Source organism: Trachypithecus francoisi, unplaced genomic scaffold, assembly GCF_009764315.1.
Source record: "Trachypithecus francoisi isolate TF-2019V2 unplaced genomic scaffold, Tfra_2.0 Contig01440, whole genome shotgun sequence".
NCBI classification, from domain to species: Eukaryota; Metazoa; Chordata; class Mammalia; order Primates; family Cercopithecidae; genus Trachypithecus; species Trachypithecus francoisi.
Window position 1 is genome coordinate 31,153,122 of NW_022681431.1, and position 18,604 is coordinate 31,171,725.

General features: G+C 40.7%; 1 protein-coding gene across 5 annotated transcripts in view; it reads left to right on the top strand.

Annotated features, from left to right (window-relative positions):
- Positions 1 to 18,604, top strand: part of HOOK3 (hook microtubule tethering protein 3) — a 130,836-nt gene that overhangs the window by 15,958 nt on the left and 96,274 nt on the right. For 4 of the 5 annotated variants that reach the window (XM_033232583.1, XM_033232557.1, XM_033232590.1 and 1 more), the window contains exon 3: positions 15,304 to 15,376. In XM_033232583.1, coding sequence (XP_033088474.1) covers positions 15,304 to 15,376 — 73 coding nt within the window. Of the gene's footprint in view, positions 1 to 15,303; positions 15,377 to 18,266; positions 18,525 to 18,604 lie in introns of those variants that run through there. The other variant, XM_033232572.1, reaches the window with a different exon arrangement.

The window sequence follows — 18,604 nt, forward strand, 5'->3', positions numbered from 1 at the left end:
GATGATAGTCAGAGGGCACAGAGTTTCTGTTAGGAGGAATACATTTTTTTGAGATTTATTGCAAAGCATGGTGACCATAGTTAATAATAATGTGTATTTCGTAATTCTGAGGGAGCAGATTTCAAATGTTCTCACCATAAAACAAAAATTTGAGGCAATGGATATTAATTAGCTTGATTTAATGAGGCCACATTGTATACGTATATCATAATATCAGTTTGTACCCATAAATATAGTTTGTCAGTGTAAATTTTGAAAATTATTTTTCATGAAGTGAAATAAACAAGATATACATTGTGTTCCGCAAAGTGGTCTTTTCATTTACCAGAGTCTTATAGGCATATTTCTTATCAATACTTAGTTTTCAATCTTTCTTTCTTCCTAGAATGCTTTCCTTTTTTTTTTTCCTTTTGTTGAGATTTGGCACACACAGAAAAGCATTCTACAAAGAGTGGTAATTTTGCATGTATGTTTTGCATATCTCCTATACCTCCACTCAGATTGAGATACAGAACATTTCCAGCTCCTCCCTACTCGGTACCTCTTTTTTTTTTTTTTTTTTTTTTTTTTTTTTGAGACGGAGTCTTGCTCTGCCGCAGGCTGGAGTGCAGTGGCCGGCTCTCAGCTCACTGCAACTCCGCCTCGCGGTTCACGCCATTCTCCTGCCTCAGCCTCCCGAGTAGCTGGGACTACAGCGCCCGCCTCGTCGCCCGGCTAGTTTTTGTATTTTTAGTAGAGACGGGGTTTCACCGTATTAGCCAGATGGTCCGATCTCCTGACCTCGTGATCCGCCCGTCTCGGCCTCCCAAAGTGCTGGTTACAGCTTGAGCCACCGCGCCCGGCCCCTACTCGTACCTCTATCCAAGATAGCCATGATTCTGACTTCCCTGCCATTAATTAGTTTTGCCTGTTCTTGAATGTCTTGTAAGTAGAATCATACAGTATGTACTCTGGTGTTTGTCTTAAATTCAACATGTCTGTGAGATTTATCCATATTGTTACACAGTATCTATTTTAAATAGTTGTATGATATATACAGCCTCACCAACATTGATTCCTTCTTTGTCAATTTGATATTTATTGAATGGCTACTTTGTGTCCAGCATCCCTGATGAAACTACCAGCCACATAGACATGGTGTCCACCCTCAGGAGGTTCATAAGTGGGGAAAACATTTTAATTAACTATGAGAACAAAACTGCTGTTGTAACAAGTGATACAGAGAAGGGTACAATGTTATGCAAGTTTACACAGGGTATATTTTTAACTTAGTTTAGGAGGTCGTGAACATTTTACCTGAGAAAGTAAAGGTAATTTAAATCTAAAAGTCACTGATACCTTCATGGAGGGAAGAGCTTACTCAAAGACCCTGCAGGATGGTGGAATATGGTAAGCACTGCTATGGAAAGGAAAGGTGCGAGTGTTTACTGCACAGAGGGTGAGCGTTGTGCAGATCAGAATGAAAAGGTAAATGGAGCCAGACCATGCAGAGCCATGTCTTTTTTCTAAGGGCTATAAGAGGCCGGGCGCTGTGGCTCATGCCTATAATCCCAGCACTTTGGGAGGCCAAGGTGGGTGGATCACCTAAGGTCAGGAAATCAAGACCAGCCTGACCAACATGGTGAACCTCCATCTCTACAAAAGTAAAAAAATTAGCTGGGCATGGTGGCGCGCGCCTGTAATCCCAGCTACTAGGGAGGCTGAGGCAGGAGAATAGCTTAAACCGGGGAATTGGAGGTTGCAGTGAGCCGAGATTGTGCCATTGCACTCCAGCCTGGGCAACTCCGTCTCAAAAAAAAAAAGACATAATCTAAGGGCTATAAGAAGCAGTTGAAGGCCTTGGTGGGGGGTGGGGGGATGAACAAATTGCATTTACATTTTGAAAAATATTCTGGCTGCAGGTGTAAAATTAATTGGAAGAGGCCAGGGTGATGAGGGATAATTAGTTAGGAAGAAATTTGTAGTACTTCAGAAGGGAGATAGTGGTACCTTAGACTAGGAGGTGCCGAAGAATATGAAGACAAGTGGGTGGACTCAAAATGGTATATAAAATCAGCATATTTTGATGGTTGGTATGGAGGGAGTTGACTTTTAGGTTTTTAATTAAGCAAATACACTGAAGAGGGTATAAACCACTAATACTGGAAAACTGAAAGAAGATCTGCTGTGGAAGGAAGCTGGATGTGTCATGAGTGTAGCTTGGGGGACATCAAATCTGAATGGTATTGAAAAATCAAGAGGAAATGTGAAGTTGACAGTCTAGAGTTCAGAACAGGAGTCCGAACTGGAGATTTCTCTTTGGCTATCTCTTAATTGAAGCTGTAAGTGTGGATTAAATCCCTTTAGGGGAGAATAATGGGCAAGAAGGAAAGAATGTGTACCCTGAGCCTTGAACTTTGGCCTTTAATTGTTGGGTAGAGGAGCAACTGGCAGAGCGGCCAGAGGGGTAGGAGGAAAGCCAGGTGAGTGGGGGTGCCAAAAAGAGGATTTTACTGGAAACATCAGTCCTTTTCATTTTGTCTGAGCTGACAAGTGAGACATCATTTTGTAGTTTTAGGAGAAATTTGAAATGTGAATGGATCTAAGTATGCTTTTTGTTAGTGTAAGTTTTTATATCTGTTTGGTCTTTTAAGTTGTTTTGTTTGTTTTATCTGCTTTACAGCTTTCAGAATTTTATTGCTCTTGACATTTCTCTCGTTCTTTTTGTCTATGTAGATTCATGTCCCCTACTTAGGTTTTTAAAAATTGATAGACTTTTTAAGAGCTGTTTTACCTTCAGAGCAAAATTGAGTGGAAAAGAGTTCAGTATGGGATGGTGAAAAGGTTCTGGAGGTGGGTGGTGGTGATGGTTGTGCAACAGTGTGAATATATTTGATACCACTGAACTGTGCACTTAAAAATGATTAAAATGGTAAATTTTATGTTGTGTATATTTTACAATTTTTAAAAAGTTTTTAAAATATGAGCAAGAAAATACAGTGAGTTCCTACATCCCCCTTGCCCACCACACACTGCCTTCCCCCACCAAATATTGTATATTTGTTACAATAGATAAACCAACACTGGCACATCAATACTGCTCAAAGGCCATCGTGAACATTAGTGTTCACTCTTGGTGTTGTACATCCTATGGGTTTTGACAAATGTGTTTTATATATCTACTGTTGTAGTATACCACAGAATAGTTTCTCTGCCATAAATATCCTCTGTATTCCGCCTATTTATCCCTCTCCCCAAACCTGGGAAGCCCTAATCTTTTTATCTACTGTCTGCATAGTTTTGCCTTTTCTGGACTATCATATAGTTGGAACCATACACCATGTAACCTTTTCAGATTGACTTCAACTTACAGTATGCGTTTTAGGTTCCTCCGTGTGTTTTTGTGACTTGATGGCTCATTTCTTTTTAGAGCTTCCTACTTTTTTTTTTTTAGCGTTATTGAGATGAAAGTGACATATAATGAAGACACATTTTTAAAAGTCTACAATTTGATAAATTTTGACCTGTGTATATGCCTGTGAAGCTATCCCGACAATCAAGGCAATGAATGCATCCATCACTTCTAAAAGTGTCCTCATGTCCCATTGTAACCCCTTCTTTCCTGCTACTCTCTTTCCCATCCCCAAGCAAACACTGCTCTGCTTTCTCTCATTATAGATTAATTTGCATTTTCTAAATTTTATATAAATGGACTTAGTGTGTTTTGAGAGAAGAAATGTGACTTCTTTAATGTAGTATAATTTTGTGATTCATTCATGTTGTTATCTGTATTAATAGTTCGTACATTTCCCATTGTATGGATATACCACGATTTACATATCCATTCATCTATTGATGAACGTGTGGGTTATTTCCAGTGGCGCTATTACAAATAAAGGTGCTGTGAACATTAGTGTACAATTCTTTGTATGAACATATGCTTCAATTTCCCTTGGGTGTATTCTGTTCCACCTAGGAGAGGAGTGGCTATATCATATGGTAGGTCTATGCTTAATATTCAAGAAACTGCCAAACTGTTTCCAAAGCCAGTGTGACATTTACATTTACATCAACAGTATATGAGGATTCCTGTTGCTCCACAGTCTCACCAACACTTGCTAAGGTCAGTCTTTTCATTTTAGCCATTCTAGTGGCTGTCTAGTGGTTTTAATTTTCATTTCAATAATGATTAATGATGTTTCCTTTGCCAGTCATTTAAAAAAAAAAAAAGAATTTAAATTCATTGTTGATGCTGTAGAACTTGTAGTTAGTTCTTGGTGAACCTACACAGTACATATGCCAGAAATACAGTGAATGCTTTGCCCTGATTCAACTTTGGTTCCCTTTACCTTGATCTGAAAGAAATTTGGTTCTCTCTTAACAGCACTGCTTTGTCAGACTTCTCAAGTGATGGCTGTTGTTTCTCCCACAGGCTTCACATACCAAGAAACTCGTGGTGGTGCTTCTCCATACTGCTTCTAGCCACACCTTCATTTTTCCTAAAGCCCTATAATTTTGAATCTTGTGACAACATTCTCTGCCCTTCATTGTTACTGTAATTCTCCCTCATTTCCCAACAATTTGGATGGATATAGTACTCTTGTCTAAACTCTTAGTGATTTAAGTATGCACCTAGATGATTTTTCATATTGTTGCCTCTCAGTTTCTTGAGCTGTTCTCCATTAATCTTGTCTTCCACCCAACTTCATCTTCACCTACTCATTCCCATGATTATGCCCTATACCCTATAATTATGAATAATATGTAATCCTTCAACAATCGCAGTTTTCTATTTACCTCTATTTAATCACTACTACTTGTCATTCCCTGTCACTTGCTCTGGTACCAAGATGCCAAGAATTCTTCAGTTCTCTAGCACTGATGGGACTTCAACATGGCCCTTCACCTGCATGCTGTTCTGTCTCTTTCCTCTTAGTCAGTTGAGATTCCATGGCCAGTCGTATTCACTCCTTATACACGTTTTTAGTTCCTTGGCTCTTCTCGTATTTCTTTGTATTTGTTTGACGGTACCACAACTCTGGTTAAATCTACTCAAAATCATCTCTTTACCAGTTCTTCCCTCTTTCCTGCATCATCAGTTGTCCCTCCTCTACTGGATCATATCCTTAAGCATAGAAGCAAACTGTTATTTCTTTTATCTTTAAAAATATTTCTCCACCGGGCGCTGTGGCTCATGCTTGTAATCCCAGCACTTTGGGAGGTGGAGATGGGTGGATCACTTGAGGTCAGGAGTTCAAGATCAGCCTGGCTAACATGGGAACCTGAAATCCTATCACTTGAGTTTCAGTATGGCATTCCAGAGATGTATAGAAATTACTTATAAAACTTGAAAGAGGCTAGGAACTAGATGCCGACTTTAGATACCAGGAAAGTTTGATTTCTTCTAATTTTCCCCAGATAAGAAGTTTTGCCTCCTGGTGGCCTGTAGTCAATGGGTGGGCTTTGCTCCCTTCTAAATTCCTCAGATGAGGAGTTTTTGTCTCCAGGGTCTGTCCAGTGGTCACCAGGTGATTTTCGCTTTCCTCAGTCTCTACAAAAGTATAATTAGCTGGGCATGGTGGTGCATGCTTGTAGTCCTAACCTGCCATGCCTGGGAGGCTGAGGCAGGAGGATCACTGAGTCTAGAAGTCGGATTGTGCTACTGCACTCCAGGCTGGGCAACAGAGCTGGACTCTGTCTCAAAACAAAACAAGGCCCAAAAAACCTGCACTTGTCAGGGCTACTGTGATGTATATATTGCCTTTTTTTTGAAGACAGCGTCTTGCTCTTGTCACCCAGGCCGGAGAGCAATTGGCACCATTTTGGCTCACTGCAACCTCCACTTCCCGGGTTCAAGTGATTCTCCTGCCTTAGCCTCCCAGTTAGCTGGGATTACAGGTGCCCGCCACCATGCCCAGCTAATTTTTGTATTTTTAGTAGAGTTACACCGTGTTTTAGGGGTTTCATCATGTTGGCCAGGCTGGTCTCGAACTCCTGACCTCGGGAGATCCGCCCATCTCGGCTTCTCAAAGTGCTGGGATTACAGACATGAGCCACCATGCCCAGCCATACATTGCTAACTTTAATGGTCCATTCTCAGTTCTTCTCCTAACCTATCAGCATCATTTGATAACACTTATCATGTTTACCTCCTTGTAACACATTTAAAATTTGACTTCCAGGATACTGAAGTGGTTCTTTAGTAAAAAATCAGATTTTCTCCTGAGAACCCTACATTAGTGTCCCATTTCCCTCAGGCTAAGAACCAAAGTACTTACAGTAGTACATGAGATCCTAAGTGATGTGGGCCACTTGTCACCACTCTGGCCTCATTCGCCCAGCGTTCTTTCCCACAGAGGCTCCCTGGCTCATCCCAGGCCCACCAAATATCTCATGCCTAAATGCTTTGGTGTGGCCGATCCTCTGCCTCTCTATCAGGTGTTCCCTTCCCACTCTCCTCACCACATTCCAGCGCCCCCAACATTGGTCAGTTTTTCAGTGGAGCCTGCCCTGCCCACCCTTTTTAATATTGCCACCTCCTCTTATCCTGCTCTATTGTAGGTGTCCGGAAAATATTTGTTGAATAAATGAATATGGAATTATACAATTTAAATGTAAAATTAAAAGCTAATTTATCTTTTTTTGGCTTTTTGTTTTCAGGAAGGGTTTACCACTCTTGTTTTCTGTCAACATTTTCTCTGACACCAATTAGGTGCCCTGTAGTACCATTGGATTCTGATCCTAATTACCTGAGTTAGCTCAGACCTTACAAGTTAAGGGCATAATCCTTCAATTCTGACAGGAACTACCCAGAATAAGTATTGAGAAAAGAACTTTTATCTGAGGAATGAGTCCTTTTAAATTATAAGATGCAGAGAGACATTAGGATGGGTCAGCAGTCACATCCTACTCCCGCTTTGCACTGTGTGTTCATCTCTTGAAAGTGCTTGCTGTTGCCACAAGTAGCTGTACATTATTAACCTAATAAAGCTGCACTGGACAGTATAATCCACACCTGTAACTTAAAGGTGTCTAGCCAGTCACTAATCAATGCTATTTCTGTAAATCCGTGAGAATTCCTTACAACTTTGTATCAGCCTACTCTCTGTCTCCCCAACCCCCCTTTTTTGAAACCTTGAAATACAAACCTGCACATAACAAAGGCCAAATGGAGCTCATATCCAAGGTTACTGGGGTCTAAGTGTTTTCGGCAGCTGTCTTTGCTTTGGCTCAGGTGAACTCTTTAAATCATATTTTGTGCTTCATCCTCTTCATTTTGGGTTGACAGTATAGACCCCACAAATTAAAGTTAAGGTCCCAGTGCCAAAAGACAACTAGTTGGAAATAGTCCTCAGTGCACCTGTACTTCTACCCAGCCAACTACAGATTCAAGGGTTCCCATGACCAGCAGGGGCTTTAAGAGCAGGGCCCTTAAGTTGGATAATTTGTTAGAATGACTCACAGCACTCCAGAAAGCACTATAATTACAATCAGTTTTATTATAAAGGATACAGCTCGGTAACAGCCAATGCAAAAGAAGCATATGGCAAAAAACAAAACTGGGCCGGGCGCGGTGGCTCAAGCCTGTAATCCCAGCACTTTGGGAGGCCGAGACGGGCGGATCACAAGGTCAGGAGATCGAGACCATCCTGGCTAACACGGTGAAACCCCATCTCTACTAAAAATACAAAAACTAGCCGGGCGAGGTGGCGGGCGCCTGTAGTCCCAGCTACTTAGGAGGCTGAGGCAGGAGAATGGCGTAAACCCGGGAGGTGGAGCTTGCAGTGAGCTGAGATCCGGCCACTGCACTCCAGCCTGGGAGACAGAGCCAGACTCCGTCTGAAAAAAAAAAAAAACAAAACTGGGGGCAGTGCATGCAGAGCTTCCCTGCCCTCTCTGGGCATGCCTCCCACCCAGCGCGTTGAGGTGATCATCACCCTGGGAGCTCGCCAAACTCTGTTGTTAATGGTTTTTATTTGGGATCTCATTACATAGGTATGACTGAAGTCATTGGTCATGTGATTGAGCTCAGTCTCCAGTACCTCCTCCCTTTCCCTTTGGGGCTGAATGTTCCAACCTCTAATAAGGTTGGTTCCTCTGTGACAAGCCCCCATCCTGAAGCAATAAAGGGGCCGACAGTGAATCCCCTCTTTAGCATAAACTCTGGTATGGTTTAAAGGAGCTCCTTATGAATTACAAAAGACACTCCACTCAGGAAATTCCAAGAGTTTAGGAGATCAGTGCCAGGAAATAAGGGATAGAGACCAAATATATTTTTTATTATAACACAACCACATGCTTGATTGAAAGAGTAAGGTCAGAAGTGCCAAGTTGTGCCTCCAAGTGCCACTGGTTTTTGTTTTCAAAGTTCGAGAAGGGGGAAAAGAAAATAGGATGAAAGTCAAGCTGTGGACCCTGCTGGAATGTCTCATAAATGGATACTTTTTATTGTACACTAAGTTGTCTGTTGGAATCTATCCCTTACGTACCTGTATTGTTTATTTTGACTTAGGGCCTTAGTGTAAATTGCCAAATTTTTGTTGTCATTATGGATGTGAAATTTTATTATAGTCAACTCTAACACACATTTAATGGCAGAGTACTAAGATTATTTTAGGTCATTAAAAGGTTATTAGGAAATAGTCATGCCTAAGAACAACATATCTGTAAAAAACACTAAAATTTGCTAGTAAAGATGCGCTGTTTTTTTTTTTTTTTGAGATGGAGTCTCGCTCTGTGGCCCAGGCTGGAGTGCAGTGGCCGGATCTCAGCTCACTGCAAGCTCCGCCTCCCGGGTTTACGCCATTCTCCTGCCTTAGCCTCCCGAGTAGCTGGGACTACAGGCGCCCGCCACCTCGCCCAGCTAGTTTTTTGTATTTTTTAGTAGAAACGGGGTTTCACCGTGTTAGCCAGGATGGTCTCGATCTCCTGACCTCGTGATCCGCCAGTCTCGGCCTCCCAAAGTGCTGGGATTACAGGCTTGAGCCACCGCGCCCGGCCAAGATGCGCTGTTAAGAAATGAAACCAAATATATTTGTTTTGGATCCCATCTTATTTGCTTTCATTAAGAAAATTACATTGGGCCAAGGTGAGCGAGTCACTTGAGGTCAGGAGTTCGAGACCAGCCTGGCCAACATGGTGAAACCCTGTCTCTACTAAAAATATAAAAATTAGCCCAGCCTGGTGGTGGATGCCTGTAGTCCCAGCTACTAGAGAGGCTGAGGTGGGAGGATCACTTAAACCCCCAAGGCAGAGGTTGCAGTGAGCCGAGATCGTACCATTGCATTCCAGCCTGAGCAACAAAGCGAGACATTCTCTCTCTCAAAAAAAAAAAAAAAAGAAAGAAAAGAAGGAAAATTGCATTGCTTAAATAATTCTAGCAGTAGAAGTAAAATTTAATTTTTTCTTTTTTTAAATTTCTGTGAAGGCATTTGATGTAAGAAGACAATATACTTCTGGAATTTTTCTAATAATTAAAATTAGTGGGCTTTTCCTTTAGCTTAAGCTATGACTGGTACAAAAAGTTATAAACAAATAAATGTGTTACTGGCAAATTAAGGAAGTGATTTTGTATATTTTCTTTAGCAGGAGTTAAGACATAACGAGAAGCTAATAATAGCTTCTTACTCATGAAGAGCTTTCCCAGTATAAGACCATTTGTTATTTACATATCTATGCAGAACTGTCATCTCTTAAGAGTTTTGAGGAAGTTACCTTTATATTGTTTTATTCTAGCCTGCGACCATTAATTAAGGGATCTTTAGAAAACATTACTGAAATTGTGAAGTACTTATGGCAATGGAAGCTACGGCTAGATGCCTGCGTATATGGCTTCAGAGTTTACTGGGGAAAGTAATATTGAATATGAGAAGGCTAAAGAGTACCATTCTTGGTATATTTTGCCTGAGTAGTAAATTGGAAACTTATTAAGTGCTGTCCCTTTAACCAGATTTACTGAGAAGCTGCTATGTGCCAGCCACATAGCAAGGATAGCAAGGAACAAGAGGAAATGCCTGCCCTTCATGAACAAGAAGGTCATAGAATGACAATGACGCTGGTCTTTTTCTACTTGTGACCTAGTTTACAGAGCATGAACGGGATAATTAGCCACAGGACCTTAGTGTTTTACTAGAACTGGTTATGTGTTGAACTCTCCTGATCTGTTTTAACAAAAAATATTGTACTATCAACTCTTGACAGGTAACTGTCTGATTGAGCTTGGGAAAATTACTTAATTTCTGAGTCTGATGTTCCTTAACTATAAGGATAATAATACCTACCTTCCCTGCAGTGCTTTTGTGAATGTGCAGTGCCTGGTTCAATGCCTGGTATGTTGCTGATATAATACAGATGTTACTGGTGTCATACATGGTGTACATGATAGCGACTGATTTTGTTGTCTACCCTTCTGAGCTCAGACATGATCCTTAGGTTTTGATTTGGTAGTCTTTTAAGGAATAAGCAGGCTGTATCATGATGCCTGATTTGAAACATTGTATTTGAACTTCTCTGAGTTCTTTTATTCATAAGATGTATTACTCTAAATTGTACATGAAGTGTTTTATAACCTCGGAGATCTTGGAGTATATAATTTCTTGGACATTTTAAATATGCTTTTTTTTTTTTTTTTTTTAAGTAAGGGTCTTTCTAGTGAGAGAAACACTAAGTCCTTCAAATGAGTGAACCTGACTTGCCGCTCAGGTGGTAGGTTCTGGTGGGTTCATGCCTTTCTTTGGCTTTGGATGGTCATCAGCTGCAGGGCACCAGATTCATGTGTGAGTCTTTTTTAGTTGGAAAGCAATACTTGATTGCTAATGATTGTGCTTTTTAAGTGATAGCTTTTTAGGTTAAGGATCAAAAATAATATTGAATATTTTTTTACTTCTGAGTTGATTTTTATAACTCTTTAATGTTTTAGTAGCAATTACTTCAGTTGTTTTTCTTTTGATTATCTATTTTTCTAAGTTTTAAGCAAAGAGAACACTTTTGGGGGATGTCTGTTTCTTTGATAAGTCAGAGAACCTGAGAACTCAGTTCTCTCCTGACCAGTGTGGTCCCTAAAGTCCTGTGTGTCCTCCTTGCAGCCCCCATCCTTTTCGCTGCATATAATTGGACCAGGAATGAAAAAAGAGACTCTCTGGACCATTAAGGTTTTCCTGGGGATTTAGAATCGGGACTGAATGACAGCTGGTCTTCAAACAAATTGCTTGGACTGAAGTGATACAGGCTTAGAACATACCTGCAGCCATTTTTAGTATTGTTTATGGAGAAATAGGAAAAGGCTGGTCTATGGAGAGAAAATGGTGTAGATGGATAGAAAGAAACAAAGATGAAAGAGAGTATTGTCCAATACTTGGTGAGGCCCAGCTGTCTTTAGTACCATAACATCAGTGATCTTACAGTAAGTTGCCTTTTTTGCATAAGTTTGCTCAAATTGGTTTCTTTTAATAACACAGAAGAACCTCAAATAAAGTAACTTAAAACAAAAATAGCCAGGCACAGTGGCTCAAGCCTGTAATCCTAGCACTTTGGGAGGCCGAGACGGGAGGATCATGAGGTCAGGAGATCGAGACCATCCTGGCGAACACAGTGAAACCCCGTCTCTACTAAAAAATACAAAAAACTAGCCGGGCGAGGTGGTGGGCGCCTGTAGTCCCAGCTCCTTGGGAGGCTGAGCCAGGAGAATGGCATGAACCTGGGAGGCGGAGCTTGCAGTGAGCTGAGATCCGGCCACTGCACTCCAGCCTGGGCAACAGAGCGAGACTCCGTCTCAAAAAAAAAGAAAATAAAATAATAAAAAAAAACAAAAATAGATGAGTAGGATTATCCACGTGCCAAACAATGAAGTTAGCTCCCTTTCTTACACCATGCACAAATGGATTATAGACCTAAATGTAGGAGCTAAGTTATGTAAAACTTTTAAACGAAAACATACCAATAAATCTTCATGACTTTCGATTAGGCAGGAGCCTCTTAGATATGACACAGAAAGTTCAGGATAGATAAATTGAACCTCATCAAAATTTAAAACCTTTGATCTGGTACAGTGGCTCATGCCTGTAATCTCAGCATTTTGGGAGGCCAAGGCAGGAGAATCACTTGAGGCCAGGAGTTTGAGACCAGCATGAGCAACATAGTGAGACTCCATCTCTCCAAAAAAAAAAAAAAGAAAAAAAATTTATCCAGGCATGGTGGTGTATCTTACCACTAGCTACTCTGGAGGCTGAGGTGGGAAGATGACTTGAGCTCAGGAATACAAATACAAGGTTATAGTGAACTGTGATCATGCCACTTCACTCCAGCCTGGGCAACAGAGTGGGAACCTATCTCTTAAAAAAAAAAATTAACAACTTTGTTTGCAAAATATGCCATCAAGAAAGTAGAAAGACATGGTCGGGCACAGTGGCTCAAGCCTCTAATCCCAGCACTTTGGGAGGCTCAGGTGGGCGGATCACTTGAGGTCAGGTGAGGTCAGGAGTTCAAGACCAGCCTGGCCAACATGATGAAACCCTGTCTCTACTAAAAAATACAAAAATTAGCTGGGCATGGTGGTGCATGCCATGTAACCCCAGGTACTTGGGAGGCTGAGGCAGAAGAATTGGTTGCAGTGAGCTGAGATTGTGTCACTCTACTCCAACTTGGGCAACACAGTGAGACTCTGTCTCAAAAAAAAAAAGAAGAAGAAGAAAGTGGAAAAACAGCCTACAAAATGGGAGAAAATATTCAGATGTCATATGTCTGTTGGCTGGTATCCTGAATATTAAACAAAAAACCAAAACTCTTACAATTCAATAAAAAAGACAACAGTTTTTCAATGTGCAAATAATTGAGTAGGCTTTTTTTCCAGAGAGGATGTACAATGGCCAACAAGCACATGTAAAGATGCTCAGCATCATTAGCCATTAGGGAATTGCAGATCAAAACCACCGTGAGACACCACTTCACATCCACTAGGAGGGCTATAACTAAAAAGACAGATAATAATGAGTGTTGGCAAGTCTGTAGAGAACATACATTGCTGGTGAGGATGCAAAATATAGCTGCTTTGGAAGAGTTTGGCCTTGCCTCACATTTTAAACATGGGACCCATCAGTTTCACTGCTAGACATATACCCAAATGAAACAAATGTCCACACAGAAACTAGTACAGCAGTGTTCAAAGCTTCATTATTCATAATGGCCTCAAAGTGGAAATAACCCAAGTTACATCAGCAAATAAATGAATAAACAAAATGTGATATATCTATAAATGGAATATTAGCCACAAAAAGGAATGAAGTACTGATAACATGCTGTAATATGGATAAACGTTAGAAAACATGCTGATTGAAAGAAGCCAAACACAAAAGACCACATAGTGTATGATTTTATTTATATGAAATGTCCAGGATAGACAAATTCATAGAGACAGAAAGTAGATTATTGATTTTCAGGGGCTGGAGAGAAGGGGAAACGGGAGTGATGGCTAATGGAGATAGGGTTTCTTTTTGGAAAGATGGAAGTGCTCTAAGACTAGATTGTGGTGATAGGTGTACCAGTCTGGCTATACTAAAATGCATTGTCTACTGTAAATGGGTAAATTGTGTCATGTGAGTTATTTCTCAATAAAGCTGTTTTTAAAAGTAAATAGATAATGAAGTTAATATGTTATCCAATGATATGATACAGGCTTCAAAAATAATCATAACAGATTTCTATAGAGGTAACTTAGTTGTAACTTTAAAAAAACATGCTTATTACCTAAAATAAATACAGTTTTCTTTTTTCATAGTAGGTAAAAATTCTGAATATCATGTTGCTTCATTTTAAGCTAATTTGAATAAAATTTAATACTGATTGTGTATTTATCAGTATGAGTTACAGTAAAAGTTGAAACATATGTTTTTTTCTTAACCTATCAGTCTCATTGTCTTTCTGTTTTTTTGAGGTGAATAGAGACAGTTGTAGTGTTATGGAAAGATTTTTGGACGTAGCAATTGCTCAAGCAGGACAAACTTAGATGTTCTGTCTGTGGTCTTAGATAAATAATTTAATTTTTAGAGGATCAATTTCAAAACCTGTAAAATGAGGTTCATGCTGGGTTTGAAAAGTTTTGTCCTCCCTCCCTCCCTTCCTGCCTTCCTTGTGTTTATTAGAAATATGGGAAATTTTCCCATAGAAATTTTTCCTGGGAAAATATAAAGGATATTCAGATTCTATCCTCATTTAGATGTGTTTGTCCACACTGGTTTAAATTTTTTAAGTCTTTTGCAAACAACAGTGGTTTTCAGATGTGTCCAAAGCCTAGTACTACGTCTGAGAAAATAGATTCTCAGTTTATATTATTTGAATAAATCGGAATTTAGTGATGTTATTGGTGACCTTTGATGTATTAGGTGATGGAGTTCATTGAAATATTAACTGAAAAACTTATTTTAACTTTCTTTATACATTTATCAGTTTAAAGACTGTGTCATTGGCCAGGGGCAATGACACAGTCTTTAAACTGCACTTTGGGAGGCCGAGGTGGATGAATCACCTGAGGTCAGGAGTTCAAGATCAGCCTGGCCAACATGGTAAACCCCGTCTCTACTAAAAATACAAAAATTAGCCGGGCATAGTGGTGTGGGCCTATAATCCTAGCTACTTGGGAGACTGAGGCAGGAGAATCGCTTAAACCTGGGAGGTAGAGGTTGCAGTGAGCCGAGATCGCACCATTGCACTCCAGCCTGCTTGGGTGACAGAGCGAGACTCTGTCTCAAAAAAACAACAAAAAAAACCCAAAAAATGTGTTATTAATTATGTGTTAACAGTCAAGTTGACTTTTAAGAGAATCTGCAATTATGGTAGATTCTTGACTGTTTTTTGTTGTTGTTGTTGTTGTTTTTGTTGGTTTTCTTTTTGAGACAGGGTCTCACTCTGTCGCCCAGGCTGGAGTGCAGTGTTGTAATCTCAGCTCACTGCAACCTCTGTCTCCTGGGTTCAAGGGGTTCTCCCACCTCAGCCTCCTCAGTAGCTGGGATTACAGGTGTGTCCCACCACACCAGGCTAATTTTTCTATTTCTAGTAGAGACAAGGTTTCACCGTGTTGGCCAGGTGTTGTCTTCAACTCCTGACCTCAAGTGATCCGCCCACCTCAGCCTCCCAAAGTGCTGGGATTACAGGGTGATCCACCACACCTGGCCAACTTGACGGTTACTAACACGTAAAGTTATTTAGTGGCTAATATGTGTCAAATACATTTTTATGTTGCAGTTAAGTGATGATATGCGATAAGATTCAATTTTCTTTGTTTAGCTTGATAGCTACATGATCTTAATATGTAAGCTTTTTCTTATTTTGCAGAGATCCTGCATATTTTGATGAAAATTGGCTAAACAGAATCAAAACTGAAGTAGGAGATAATTGGAGGCTAAAGGTATTTTATTTTTCCATCTGTTAAATCTTTAAATATTTGTATGTGTATAATATCTGTTGATTTTTTTGGTCTGATGTATCCGGTGAGCTTTAGAAACTTAGGTAGCCTGCAATGAAATAATGTAGAATTGAAGATTGAACTCACCTGGAGTTGTGCGCCTACGCATAACATAAGTTAGTAATGCATAGCGACCAAGGGCATGGAGCCAGTGTGCCTGTGTCCACATCATAGATCTGCCATTTACTGTCTATGGGGAAGTGTTGTGACCTTCCTTTGCCTTGGTTTCCCCATTTGTAAAATGAGGATTAATATAGCTTCTGCCTCACAGAAATGAGTTATTATGCCAAGTACTTAGAATAGTACATGTGATAGTTATAATAAGATAATATTGATCATTATTAACTGTATCCTAAACACTCAGAGAATGAAACATTTCCATTTCTTTCCTAGTAACCTTTAAGTATTTTACAAGCTTCTTTAACCAAAACTTACAATAAGAAAAAAAGTTTACATTACAACCAATTTCCCACCTAAATGTGTGCGTGTATGTAACTGAACAGGTTTTTGCCCTTATGTTAGGCAGTGATGTTTGCATTTTATTTTTAAAAATGTTTGTTGTAATCCACTAAATTATTTTTTTAACTTAGTATTTTGGTTTTTGTTTTATGAAATGGAGTTTTCTCTGTCCCCCAGGCTGGAGGGCAGTGGTGCAATCTTGGCTCACTGCAACCTTTGCCTCCCTGGTTCAAGTGATTCTCCTGCCTTGGCCTCCCAAGTAGCTGGGATTATAGGCATCTGCCCCCATACCCAGCTAATTTTTGCATTTTTGTAGAGACGGGGTTTAACCCTGTTGACCAGGCTGGTATCAAACTCCTGATCTCAGGTGATCCGCCCGCCTTGGCCTCTCAAAGTGCTGGAATTACAAGCATCAGCCACCACACCTGGCCTATATTTTGAAATAATTATAGATTCACAAGGAGTTGCAAAAAACGTGTACTAAGAGGTTATGTGTACCTTTTACCCAGTTTCTCCAGTGGTAACATCTTACATAAATATAATACAATATCAAAACTAAGGAACTGGCATTGGTACAGTCCATATTTTATTCAGATTTCACCAGGGTTACTTGCACTCTGTGTTAGTGCGTGCAGTTCTGTGTAGCTCTGTCTCATATGTAGCTTCGTGTAACTACCACTACAGTGAAGACCCAGAACTATTCCGTCACCACACAGCTTCCTGTGCTGCTTCTATAACCACATCCACACCACCCCTAATCCCGTGCAACCTGTAATTTGTTCTCCATCTCTGTGATTTTCTTAACATTAAATTGATTGTTATGACCCAGTAGTTTTCATGTCTGACAGTGGAGAAACCTGCAACCATTTCTTTTTGATACAGACTGGTGAAGACTCAGACATACAAATGATTTAAGCATGCGAGGCGCCTGAACTTAAGACATGTTCAGCTTGAGTTGTCTTTATATTTTCCCCAAGAAACGTGTTTGATAACAAAAATATTTATTTATTGCTTAAGTATGGGGTTTGCCAAAATCTAGTTCCTTCTTTTTACTAAGCTAGTAAATGAAAACTGTTTAGTGGCACTGAGGTTTTTTTGTTTTTTTTTGTTTGTTTGTTTGTTTTGTTTTGTTTTTTTGAGACAGAGTCTCACCTTGTCACCCAGGCCGTAGTGCAGTGGTGTAATCTCGGCTCACTGCAACCTCCGCCTCTCGAGTTCAAAAGATTCTCCTGCCTCAGTCTCCCGAGTAGCTGGGACTACAGGCGCACGCCATGATGCCCAGCTAATTTTGTATTTTTTAATAGAGACAGGGTTTTGCCATGTTGGCTAGGCTGGTCTTGAACTCCTAACCTCAGGTGATCCGCCTGCCTTGGCCTCCCAGAGTGCTGGGATTACAGGCGTGAGTCACTGCGCCCGACCGGCCCTGTTTTAATTTCTAAACAATCTTTCAAGGGCAGGCAGTTTATCTATTTTTATTTACTTTTTTTGAGACAAGCTCTCACTCTGTCACCCAGGGTAGAGTATAGTGGCACAGTCTTAGCTCACTGCAACCTCCACCTCCTGAGTTCAACCACAGGTGCATGCCAACACACCAGGCTAATGTTTTAAATTTTTGTAGGGATGAGTATATTGCTCAGTCTGGTCTCGAACTCCTGGGCTCAAGCTATCCTCCTGCCTCAACCTGGCAGGCCAGGCGCGGTGGCTAACGCCTGTAATCCCAGCACTTTGGGAGGTCAAGGCAGGTGGATCACTTGCGGTCTGGAGTTCAAGACCAGCCTGGCCAAGATGGTGAATCCCGCTTGCTAGTAAAAATATAAAAATTAGGCCAGGCACAGTGGCTCACACCTGTAATCCCAGCACTTTGGGAGGGCGAGGTGGGCGGATCACAGGTCAAGAGATGGAGACCATCCTGGCCAACATGGTGAAACCCCATTTGTACTAAAAATACAAAATTAGCTGGGCGTGGTATTGCACACCTATAGTCGCACCTACTCGGGAGGCTGAGGCAGGAGAATCACTTGAACCTTGGAGGCAGAGGTTGCAGGGAGCCAAGATGGCACCACTGTACTCCGACCTGGCGACAGAGCAAGACTCCGTCTCAAAAAAAAAAAAAAGGTTTTTTGGCGGGTGCCTGTAATTCCAGCTACCCTGGAGGCTGAGGCATGAGAATTGCTTGAACTCAGGAGGCAGAGGTTGCAGTGAGACAAGATTGCGCCACTGCACTCCAGCCTGGGTGACAGAGCAAGACTCAGTCTCCAAAAAAAAAAAAAAAATTTTTTTTTAATGTTACAGCATGTTTAAAACAATTTATGATGTTTAAAATAATGCTACTAATCATTTTGTGTCTGCTTACTGGCTTAATCAGAAGGAGTTGTATATCTCCTCCCAGCAGGCACACAGATAGATATACATACCCACATATGCTGTCCCCAGTGTCATGAGTAGGGCAGTGGTAGTATATGGAGACGGGTAGAAAAGTTTATCATAGTCTTAACATTCAGGACTGAACTTCTTATTCTCTATACTTTATTTTATGCTATACTTCAATTTTATGATGCCATTGATTAAAGACAAGATATACGACCGGGCACGGTGGCTCACGCCTGTAATCCCAACACTTTGGGAGGCCAAGGTGGGCAAATCACCTGAGGTCAGAAGTTCAAGACCAGCCTGGCCAACATGGTGAAACCCCATCTCTACTAAAAATACAGA